The sequence below is a fragment of the Alligator sinensis genome, unplaced genomic scaffold (genome assembly GCF_000455745.1).
Source record: "Alligator sinensis unplaced genomic scaffold, ASM45574v1 scaffold19_1, whole genome shotgun sequence".
Classification (NCBI taxonomy): Eukaryota; Metazoa; Chordata; order Crocodylia; family Alligatoridae; genus Alligator; species Alligator sinensis.
The window spans coordinates 173,137-185,226 of record NW_005841916.1 but is presented as its reverse complement, the minus strand read 5'-3'; the positions used below and the strand labels follow the sequence as shown (position 1 = coordinate 185,226).

General features: G+C 43.2%; 1 protein-coding gene and 1 long non-coding RNA gene across 2 annotated transcripts in view; one reads left to right on the top strand and one right to left on the bottom strand.

The window, feature by feature from the left end:
• The window catches only part of POU1F1 (POU class 1 homeobox 1), a 24,185-nt gene extending 16,613 nt beyond the window's left edge, over positions 1-7,572 (top strand). The window contains exons 5-6 of the mRNA XM_006018872.2: positions 1,812-1,872; positions 6,955-7,572. Coding sequence (XP_006018934.1) covers positions 1,812-1,872; positions 6,955-7,168 — 275 coding nt within the window. The 3' untranslated portion in view covers positions 7,169-7,572. The remainder of the gene's footprint in view (positions 1-1,811; positions 1,873-6,954) is intronic.
• On the bottom strand, positions 5,982-7,708 carry LOC112549481. Its single transcript, XR_003092901.1, has 2 exons — positions 7,571-7,708; positions 5,982-6,159 (listed from the first exon to the last, which is right to left on the bottom strand). It is a non-coding gene; the product is annotated as an uncharacterized LOC112549481 (long non-coding RNA).
• Between the last annotated feature and the right edge of the window lie 4,382 nt (positions 7,709-12,090).

Here is a 12,090-nt window from a genome sequence, read left to right as displayed (position 1 = left end):
ACAGGCCCTACAAGGAGAGACTGAAGGACCTGAACCTGTTCAGCCTCAGCAAGAGGAGGCTGAGGGGGACCTGGTGGCTGCCTACAAACTCATCAGGGGGATCAACAGCAAATAGGCAGAGCCCTTTTCTCCCCAGCACCACCTGGGGTGACGAGGAACAATGGTCATAAGCTGATGGAGAAGGTTTAGGTTAGAGATCAGAAGGCAATATTTTACAGTTAGGGTGGCCAAAATCTGGAACCAACTTCCAAGAGAAGTGGTCCTCGCCCCTGCCTTGGGGGAATTCAAGAGGCGGTTGGATGATCACCTGTCTGGGGTCTTGTGAACCCAGCATTCATTCCTGCCTGTGGCAGGGGGTCAGGCTACATGATCTGTTCAGGTCCCTCCTGACCCTAGCTACTATGAAACTATGAAACTGTAAGAGGATATTAAAAGAGCTTGGTATGTTGAGCTAGGTAACATTGAGGGGAGAGACCATGAATATATATATATATGTATAAGTACATGAATATTAGGAAGACAAGGTTCCTTGGGTGAATTTGATATCTTTTATTAGACCAACCCAAATGGTTGGAGAATAGTTATTAAGCAAGCTTTCGGGTTCAAAAACCCTTTGTCAGGCTAAGGAAGTGTCAGTAACTGCTAACACTTCCTTAGCCTGACGAAGGGTTTTTGAACCCGAAAGCTTGCTTAATAACTATTCTCCAACCATTTGGGTTGGTCTAATAAAAGATATCAAATTCACCCAAGGAACCTTGTCTGCCTATGTCCTTAGACCAACATGGCTACAACCTAAACCCCTGAATATTAGGAAAGCAGAAGAGGAATAATTATACAAATGACCGCAGTCTGGTTATGAACAAATTTACTCTGGAAATTGGAACAAGGTTTCTAACCATTAGAGGAGTGAAATTAGGGAATGATATTCCAAATAAAGGGATATGGGAGTAATTTCATGCTTTGGGGCTCTGCTGGAGCCAGAAAGAAACTTTTCCCCTTGAATGCATTATTTTGCTTCTTTTCCTTTTCCCTTCTGTTTGAAGTATTTACTGCAAGTAGGTTTTGCTTGGGTGGGCTGTGACTTTAAATTGTACTGGCTCACTCTCCTGGGTGGTGACTCTTGTTCACACACTCAGAGGGAAAGAAAGCATCAGATTTGGGGTCAGGACAGAGAAGAGTCCTTTAACATTAGATCAGAAAGGACTGCTGCTTTCCTACGTGTCGTGAGCATAGTCTTTCTCCTAGGATCACATGAGCTTATTCAATGTAATAAATTCTGCATTGATGCCACCCCCTTGCTTCTCCTGTGGCACACGGTAGGTTATTTTTTATTGGGTGACCTGTGGTTGTATGTGTACAAAACAGGAGCTGGGGCAGATGCTCTTGTAAATGCTTTTTGACAGTTGGCTTCCTGAAACTGCCAAAGACTAGTTCCAGTAGCCTGCCAGGCCCAGGTTGTGCTAAGAGTCCACTGAGAGGAATATTATCCAGGGTTGAGTGTCAAACGTATTTTAAGCACAAACTTTAAAAAGGGGGGAAAAAATCATGAACCTGCTTTAAACCAAACATGAAAAGATCCCCTCATTTTTTTTACATTATAAACAATCACTTGTTTCTGAAGCCTGAAGTTATGCCACTCAGCCACCAGATGGCCTAGAGAGGGAAGATTTCCAAGTGTCAACTGTATTCTGCATTCATCTCCAGTATCTGGCATTCCCCACTATTAAAATATCAGTAACAATTATTTCTATCAAAGATTGTGCTTGGCTTTCATTTTGTATTGAAGATCATTTTTTTTTAATTTGATATAGCTTTGTACAATGAAAAGGTCGGAGTGAATGAGCGAAAAAGGAAGCGCAGAACTACCATAAGGTAATAAATACTTTAGGAAACTTTGAACTGGAAGTCCTTTTTACTTTGAGATGCCTCCATTGGATTAAAAATGTAAGTTATTTTTTCCCATAAATGCCTTATCTAGGGCTAGTAGAAGAAAAAAACAACTGAAAGTTGTCGATGAAAAGTACAATTTTTAAGTAAATGAAAATATATCCCATTTAGAAACCACCTAAAGAAATGATGCATTTTTTTCTCCTCATTTCCCATCCTCCTGCTAGGGATCTGGACCTGCAGAGCTTCTGCAGTAGGATTTTTTGGCAAAGACAAAGACGGGAGCATGCTTGGAGCAGGCTTTTTTGGGTTTTTTTTTATCTCTTTCTCTTAATTTGAGGAGTTCAGCCCCCTCTGCATATGGAAACAGAGCAGGCTGGAATCCCATCATTGTTTAAATGTCACATTACTAAAGCGATTGCACATAAACATACATAAAGAAACAAAGCAATATGAAATGGGGATAGGTTGAATCCTGTTAACTAAACATGTTGAGAATTGGAGTGGGGACTTCCCTCTCCACTCAGATGTTCTGCTCTCTTCTGTTAGGAAAGCGAATTCACCCAGGAATCATTCAAAAACACTGATCAATCACAAATGCTTCTAATTGCATAAATGGGGGGTGGGGCTGTCTTTGTTGTGTGTAGTCAGTCATTAGGAGGTGAGAAATCCAAGATACTAAAAGGAATCCAATGCTGGCTACAGTCTCTTCCACCTCAGGCCTTCAGCCTGACACTAAGATACCTTTGGCTAGTAGCTGATGCTGACAGGCAGTACAGGTTCACAGAAAACCTGAACCAGTGCTGAGCTCAGACTCTCAACACATGGAGGGCCTGCAGTGGCAGTACATGTCCTTCCCAGCAATTCTTCCAAATAGGGGAAGCTGATAGTAAGAGTGGGATTGCGTGCTAGTTCTGGTCGCTTGTACACAAGACTGGGGTTTAGTTCTCCCTAAACTGAAACGGGGGATTTTTAACTGGTGGGCTTTTACTTAAAAGCTGCCAGCGAGCCCAGAGCTGCTCAGAGCCAGCACCTGGCCCACTAGCACCCAGCCCCGGTGGCCCCAGGGGACGCTGCCACAGAGGGAAGGAATGGGGCTCCCCACAGCTCAGACACCACCAGTAGCTCACCCGCCGGCTGCAGGCAGGCTCCATCAGAAAAAAAAAAAAAAGGATCAGACCCCTTGCCACTTCCTTTTTTTATGTTCCCAGGCAGAGCCTGCCCCTGGCCCACTAGCATCCTGCCCAGGTGGCCTGTGGAGGGGGAGGGGGGCACCACCGCAACAGAGGAAAGAACTGCCCCCCCTACAGCTCAGACACTGCCGTCAACTCACCCCCTGGCTGCGGGAGAGGTGGGCAGGCTCTGCCAGAAAAAATAATTGGGGGCCCCTCGCTGCTTTTTTTTTTTTTTCCTTGGTGGAGCCTGCCTACATGAGCTGCCACCAGGTCACGCAGCCCTGAGCTGCAGGGAGGCCCGGTGCTTCCCTTCACAGTGGCAGTGCCCCCCAGGGCTGCCTGGACACAGTGCTAGCTGCACAGATGCTGTCCCAGCTTGCAAGCAGCACCTGGCCCAATCCAATGGTGCATAGGATTCTGGAAGCCTGGGCATGTTTCGGGAAGCTCAAGCTTGGTAAGCTTTCAGCACCCCCATGCACTGTCCCTGCTACCTTCCTGTCTCCTAAGACCACCTGGGAATGGGCTGGCTTGCCCCTGGGGCAGCGTGGGAAGGCAGCAGAAGAGCAGCTGGATGTGCCAGGGATGGAGCCAGAAGAGCTGGCTGGAGAAAGGTGCCAGGGATGGTGCACAGGGTGCTGGAATTCCAATCCCAAGCTTCCTTGAGCCTTCCTGGGCTTTCGGCACCCCATGCACCATCCCTGCCACCTTCTCCAGCCAGAATACCCAGCTGCACTCCTGCCACCTTCCTTCACTGCCCCAGGGGCAAGCCAGCTTGGTCCCAGGTGGTGGGAAGGTGGCGGGGACAGTGCACAGGGTGCTGGAAGCCCACCAAGCATCTTACCACTTTTTTTCCCCCCCCACAGAGCCTGCCTGTGGCTGGGGAGAGTGCTGCTGGTGGGCCAAGTGGCCTCTGATCTGTAGGGGGTCCTGGGGATGGATGTATTGCTGCAATTTGTTACGTGGCAAACTAAAATACATCAGGATGTGTTTTAGTTTGCTACATAAAGTAATTTCATTAACAATATGCTGCTGTATGTGTACAGTGTAACAAAAGCGCAATACACTGCCACATGTGTAAAGTGTGACACGATTAAATTGCTAAAAAATGGCAATTAAACTGCTAAAAAGGGCAATTTTGTTACATGTATAAGCACCCTCTATGACCAACTAGTGTTGGGAGGCTAAGGAGGGTTGATTTCCATGTCAGCCCATTCCCTAGCAAGTCATGGTCCTAAGGTGTAAAGACAGCCTTTACAGCTCTGCTGCTATTCTTGGGAGTGTAGGATGTATACAAATTATGTTTTAAGAGTAACTTTTCTCCAGATTGGTTTCTGTTGATAAGAATGCCTGTTCATGTGATTTTCAATCGGCAGGGTTCTCAAAGGTGTTTTTTTTTACCCCAAACCCTTTCTATAATTGCTGAAATGGCTCATTAGTAGCTACCCCACCAGCAGATCTGGGCAGGGGGCTGGGATCTACTGCACCTCTGGAGCTCTTTCCAAACCCCAGTTGTGGAGCCAGTGCTAGGAGATAAGGATCTCCCAACCTGAGCCTTGCAATCATGGAGCTCAGGCTGGGAGATAAGGGTCTCTCAGCACTGGCCCTGGGACAACAGAGCTGGGACTGGGAGATAAGCATTTCCCAGTCCCTGCTCCCCGATCATGATCTTGGAGCAGGGGCATGGAGCTGGTTGCTGCTGTGACAGGGGGACATAGTCTCTGCTCAAGCTTCTGTGGTAGAGCCTGCCCTAGCAGCAGGCAGCTCCTGGGGGCAGGGAGCAATCTCCCACTGCTGGTGGCTGGCTGACCAGGAGCAGATTTTGCTCCCAGTCAGGTGTCTACACAAGTACTATGGCACCATTACTAATCTCAAGTAAATTTGCTACTTGCATTTGCAGGTAGTGAATTTTTATTTGGGATTAGGGAGGTTTACTGTGAAGTAAGCATGAACACATGTAGATGCACATGCTTATTTTGCAGTAAACTATGCTAATGCAAAGTTAAGTGTCTCGTGTAGCTGCACTTCTCTATGGCAGGCTACCACTCATCTGACATCTGTATCTCTGTTCCTGTATTACTTGTTTGGAGCACCATGCTGGCAATCATCAAACACTTGATCTGTACACCAGGCAAGTTAAGTGCTTCTCCTTATACTATATGTAAACACAGCTTTGTACAATTACACACACAGTGAAGGAAAAGTCCAGGCACTTTGTAAGAATCGTTGAAGATAACTCTAGGAATGTTGGACCCTTGTTTGGGAACTGTATCAAACACAATCAGAAATTTAATCTTTATCTACAGTATACCCATGTTAGTGGGAATTGTCCATAAATACATTTCTGAAGACATAATAGAAACTGGAAAAGGACCACGTTAATGTAGTTCTCATGCTGGATCTTTGTACACCCAGATCAAATTATCTATAATTCATAGATTTATAGATTGTTAGGGGCTGGAAGTGACCTTGCAGATCATCAGGTCCAGCCCCCTCCACTCCAGGCAGGAAGACAACTGGGGTCAAGTGACCCTAGCAAGGTGACTGTCCAGTCTGCTCTTGAAAACCTCCAGGGTAGGTGACTGCACCACCTCTGGAGGGAGTTTATTCCACAGTCTGGACACTGACTGTGAAGGAGTTTTTCCTGGTATTAAGCCTGAAGCAGCCTTCCAGGAGTTTATATCCATTGGTCCTGGTCTTCTCTGGGGGTTTCCTAGTGAACAGTTGTTCACTGAGCTCCTGATGCCCTCCTCAGATATAGCAGTAACCTGCTATCACGTCCCGGACCAATATAATGTGGCTATGGGAATTATTTTATGTTGTCCCATCCTTTAAAAGCTGTTTAAATACTGATGATTCTACAGCCATACATTCATAGAACATTATGATTTTTGATTAGTTCATTTCAAGAAGCGAGGATAATTAAAACAGAACTTAAATGTTTATTTTAAAGGTACAACTGAAAAAGTTTTCAGGAACTAGAATTTTAGCTGAAGTTTCTTCCGCCTTTTTAGGAGAACTATTCCCACTTCACATCAAGACTAAATCCCAGAGTGCCCCCTTGTGGCCAAAATAATATAAGGTACTGGTAAAGCTGGCTCTAAAAAGGAAACACAAAACAATAAGGTGTAAATTTTTTTATAAAGTGAATCCAAGATTTTTTTGTTCTTGTTGCTCTAAACATAAGTACCAAGAAAGGTGACATTCTTTCAATATCCATCCTAGCTTTCCAAAAATATGGGGAAAATGCTGTTGTTAACTTATTGTATTTATTGATCTGCTCAGCCAAAACATACCTTTGGTGACTACTAATCAAACAAAAGGGTTAAACTAGATTTTTTGAGACACTTGCTGGTTGGAACAAATTATACTGATCCATATAATTTGCAGTTCTTAAAATGTTAAAGGACTACCCATGTAAGAGGATACATAACTTGATTAGAATATGACACATTCACTGTTGCAACTCTTTCCTTGAGTGAGAATAATTGTATCATGTACACGTTGCATCTCCAGATATGTTTGTGTCTTCAGCATAGCTAAGATGCTGCCTATTACTAGATGGAATGGCCAGTCACACTTCTAAATGCACACATAATTATATTCCTTCCTAGTAGCCAGGTACAGCCTGCACAGGATGTAAAGGATGAACGTTTTGTGGTTTTCCTGTAGTTAGAGAAACCACCCTAGTATCTCTTCCTTTAAAATAATCCACACTGAAAAGTCTATTCGATTTTTGAAGTCCATATTAACAAATACCTCAAATGCACTTAGTGCATTTTCTCTTTCTTATTTTTGTGCTGTATTTTCAATGCTCATCCTTTAACTTTATCCTAAAATAGCTGCCTTGATATATGAGAGAGTTATTGACAATAAACATGATTCTTTCATCCAGCATTGCTGCAAAAGAAGCTCTAGAGAGACACTTTGGAGAACAAAGTAAACCTTCTTCTCAAGAGATCATGAGGATGGCTGAAGGGCTCAATCTGGAGAAGGAAGTTGTCAGAGTTTGGTTTTGCAATCGACGACAAAGGGAAAAAAGAGTGAAGACAAGCTTACACCAGAACACCTTTAACGCTATTATCAAGGAACATCATGAGTGCCGGTAAAGCTTCCTTGTGCATAGTTACTGATTGGGGGAGAAGGGTCTCTAGGATTTTTAAATTATTATTTTTTAAAGAAATACTTTGTTATCTGAAAAATGGAGCGGCAAACCATTTGATCCCTTTAAAAATCAGTACATTTCAGCTATAAAATACAGTTGTTGCTTTTAGTGGGTTAAAAGGATGAAAATATTTTTAAGGCACTGTATGCATTTGTGGATGGGAAGCCATTGCTTAGTCAGAAGTAATTAAATAGGTATGATTTGGTTATAAATGTCTGACAAACTGCACAATAAGTACTTTTTATGTACTGTCTTTCTGTAGTAATACTGACTGGTTAATATTTATTTTAAATTTGAAGCTCTGGAACCAAAACCTTTGTATTAAATACAAGAAGAGGTTACTTACTGTAGCTTTTGAGAGAATGTTGACTCTGACTATTTACATCTGTGTAATTTGCCACCCTCCGATGGCAGTCATCTTTGAGGACCGTCCAGGAAAGCCAAAACTATTGGGACCACAAAAAGAGCTGCTTTGCAGCACAAAACATTGAGAGCCAAGTTGTTTCCTCCCCACTAAAAAACTGCAACACCACTGTGGGGGTTAGAACTCTGAAGAACATAACAAGTGAACAGGTAGTTTAGATAATACAGAGACAACATTAGTTACACCAGTCTGTCTTCTTCAAAGCGGCCCCTGCATATTCCATTTTGTGGGAATCTAGCTGGCAATATTGAATGTTGAGGGATTATACTTGAAGAGATCTAAGAACAGGCTTTCCAGAGCAAGGATGAACTCTAGCTGCTGAATCAAAGAACACAGGAAACAGCTGTGAATATTACTAGGATGGAGACATTATAGAAGCATGCTGTGAATACAACCTTAACTGTAGCAGAATGTATTTTACGACACCTCAAGTACTGACACTCTAGCTAGTGCGTGATATAGCCCAATCCACAGTCTAATCCACTTGGACTGGTTTTGAGTGAAAACACTACATGCAAATTAGTCCCAAATGCTAAGAAGCATCTATCTTGCTGCTTTATAAATGCCTTAAATCTAGGTACATCAAAACTTTAATTTATGGTATACTCGAACAGGGTATGTGGTGCTTTGCTTTTACTCTGTTGAGAATGTGCCTTAGAAGAGAAACCTAGGGAGACAGCTGTCAGGCTTCTCTATGCATAGATCTGTTCCTGATCAACTCTGCGTGTGGAATAAGTTAAATAGGAAGGCAGCATGCTTACTCTAGAATAAAATTGTCTACACATGGAGATATTCAGAAACAGCTTTTGTACTTTGATTCACACTCTCTATTAATCCATATTAGTTTTCAAGTGAAGACAATCCTGTATAGCCATCTTCTAGTCTACAGTCAAAATGGTGTCATAACTCCATCTCCTTGGAGGCAAGAGAGTGCAGGAAACTGAAACAGTGACAACACCACTTACCAGTAACAGATAGTCATGCAATCTCTTTAACATGGTTCTCATTAATTAGCATTATAACAAGAAGTAATGTTTGTACATTTCAAGCTTAGTGTTTTCCCAGGACTAAAATGAAAGGAACACACATACATGGTGAGAGGAAATTTATTTTTTATGAAATGGACTTGATGAGCTAAAAAACAAAACAAAACAAAACAAAAGATTAGATAATGGATCTAGAAAGAAAAGGTTAAGATGTTCAAGGCCCCTATAAGTACATACCAAGGAGAAAGTATTTTCCCTAATGCCCCCCCGAGTACTTTAGCAGTTATGGGAGTCATCCTAGGCAGATTAAACTAAGGAATACAGGGCACGACTATATGTTTACTGCGGAGCTGACTAATTAGCTCTGCAATAAACGTCTCGGTATCACAGGAAACTAACAAACTCCACAGCAGGGTAGTACTTGTAAATACAAATACTACCCTGCTGCAGTTTTTCACGCTGCAGCACACATGTAGATGCTAACGTCCCACAGGCTGGGGCATGAGGGTGCTTCAGTGCATGGGCTGCCTGCCGGCTAGCTCCACACTGAAGCACCCTTGTTACCCCAGCCAGCCCCTCCACAGCACACTGAGCCAGATCAGAGCAGCCCCAGGCTGGCAGGCTGACCTCCCCTGCCAGACAAGGCTGCTCCATCCCAGCTCAAGGTGCTGCAGTCTCAGGTGTACATGTAAACCTGGTGCCCAGGAGCAATCCAGCGTGATATGCATCAGCATCTATTGTGTTGTATTAATATGCATGTGTAGATGTGCCCAGTTTTCTGAATTAAGCAAAAGTATTTTCATGAAGGAATTGTAGTGTTGTGCTTTTCAGTATAAAAGACACTGGATTGTTAAATTGGGGGGGGAAAGGCAGGGCGGGGATTCCATCCCCCTGCTCACTGGAACATGTTATGCATGGAACTTAACTGTTCCAATCTACAGGTTATTTGAACAAGCCTCCAGTAGTAGAATAATACCAGTTTTCTAAGATTAAACCTCAGCCTTTACCTACACATGGCCTACTGACAGAAATGCACTTTCCTAAGAAAATGGGAACGATAAGAGATGAATGGAATGCAATGTCTTAGAATTGTAACCTTTGATTATCTTACTATTTAAATGTAGAATTGTTGTGTAATATATTGCATTATGCATACATGGAAAAACTGACACTGTGGTATATATATATTAAATATTTTGCCAGTAGAAAAGAGGCTTTATACAAGAAATTGTAACTTTGGCCTTTTTGCCACAAAATAAAGTATAGTTTGTACATATTTAGTACTAAAGGTAAAAGCTTGTATTTATATTCTGGTAGCTTGTCGTTTTCTCAATATGCAGCAAGAGTTAAGTCTCAGCTGCCAGCACCAAACTGAGAATCCCATTGTTCACGAAAGTTTTTATGGCTGGAGGTTAACATCAGAGGCATAACAATATAAAAAGAAACAAGACACAATGCCATGTTCATGCAATAGAAAACAAATGCTTAATTAAATGAAGCAGCTTGTGTCCAAAAACATCTAGATACTTGTTACAGAAATACTAACAAAGGCAGGCATTTATTTCAGAACACCATTCTGCAGCTCTGAACTATACACCCAGATCCCTGGCCCTGTCAATCCCTTCTCTAGGAACAACTTATGATTTGGTGCTTGCTACTGATCATTGTCTGGCTTAAGAATTTTTCCCTGCATGCTCTTCTCAAAGTCCTTTAGGTGGCAAATTGCAGTTGTACCTCTATTCCTTTCCCCAGGAAAACTTTTCTTGAGGTAATCCTGAAGTGGTGCTTAACAGGTGCTATTAAACATCTTTATCAATGATTTGGATGCTGGGGTGAAGAGCTCACTGGCCAAGTTTGTGGATGACACCAAATTATGGGGAAGCGTGGTCATGCTTGAAGATAGGCTACAGATACTCCACCTGGGGATGCACAACCTCTTACACACCTACAGTCTTGGTGCCACCAAACTGATCAGCACCATGAACAAAAGGGACCTGGGGATAATAATAGACCACAGTATGAATACGAGCCAGCAGTGCAACGCTGTTGCCAGCAGGGCAAATAATACTCTGGCATGCATCGATCGATGCATTTCCAGCAAAACCAAGGAAGTGATTCTTCCACTCTACTCTGCACTGGTGAGACCCCAACTGCAATAGTGTGTCCAGTTCTGGGCTTCGCACTTTAACAAGGACATGGTAAAACTTGAGAGTCCAGAGAAGGGCCACCCATATGATCAGAGACTTGCATGGCCAGCCATACAAGGAAAGGCTGAGGGACCTGGGACTCTTCAGCCTGAAAAAGAGAAAGCTAGGAGGGGACTTGGTAGCAGCTTACTGCTATATCAGAGGTGTACATCAAGGGCTTGGCGAACAACTGCTCATCAGGGCACCCTTAGGGAAAACCAGGAGTAATGGCCACAAACACCTGGAAGACCGTTTCAGGCTCAAAATTAGGAAAAACGACTTCACAGTTAGTGCCCAGACTGTGGAATAAGCTCCCTCCAGAGCTGGTGCAATCGCCTACCCTGGAAATCTTCAAGACAAGATTGGACAGTCACCTTGCTGGAGTCGCCTGACCCCAGCTGTCTTTCCTGCCTGGTCCAGGGGGCTGGACCTGATGATCTTCCGAGGTCCCTTCCAGTTTTACAATCTACAAATCTATGAAACTAGGTAGTGAAAGAAATAGGAAGTTTTGCAGTAGGTGTTGTCACTGAGAATAAGGGCTACTGAGCTCTATGAGTTTACTCAGAGGGCTATTTTAGGAGGAACTATTACGTAAAGCTGTCATTCTTAATGGTGTATTTCAGGGCTTTTCAACCTTTTTTGGTTGGGGTACCCCCGGCAGCCAGTCAATGAGTGGAAGGGCAGGGGGGGGGTGTCCCCTGGTGGCTGGTCAATGGGCAGGGGGAGGGTACCCTGCGCAGTGCTGAAACCGAAAGTGCCACCAGCTTCTCTGTGCTGCAGCCATGTACCCCCTGGGGCCTTCCAAAGTAACCCCGGTTGAAAACCCTGGTGGTATTTCATTTGGGATACAGGACAGTCAAAATACAGTGTTATTTTAAAATACTTCTCTGACAAACGTACTTAGAAAACTAGTGATAAAAGTAAGGGCATAATGGATAAGCCACACTACCTTTTGCCTTGCAACCAAAAGATTTTAAAAACTCGACTGAGCTGCAAAGACAAAGCAAAGTTTGAGGTTACAGAAAATAGTGTTTGAATTACTAAATAGACATTAGAATTTCTATAGGACAGTGTTCTCTTGCATTTTTGATAGTTACGGTATAAGGATTCAACAGAACTTATCAAAACAGTATTATGCTGAACTTTAATGTTGATTAAAAAGAAAAAAGTTAAATATCACCCCCTTCAAAGCACATTCAACATCCCAGCTTCTGTAATTTCTCTTGACCTTCACTCTCCCTGCAACTCCACTTGACTGCCAAGGTTTAAG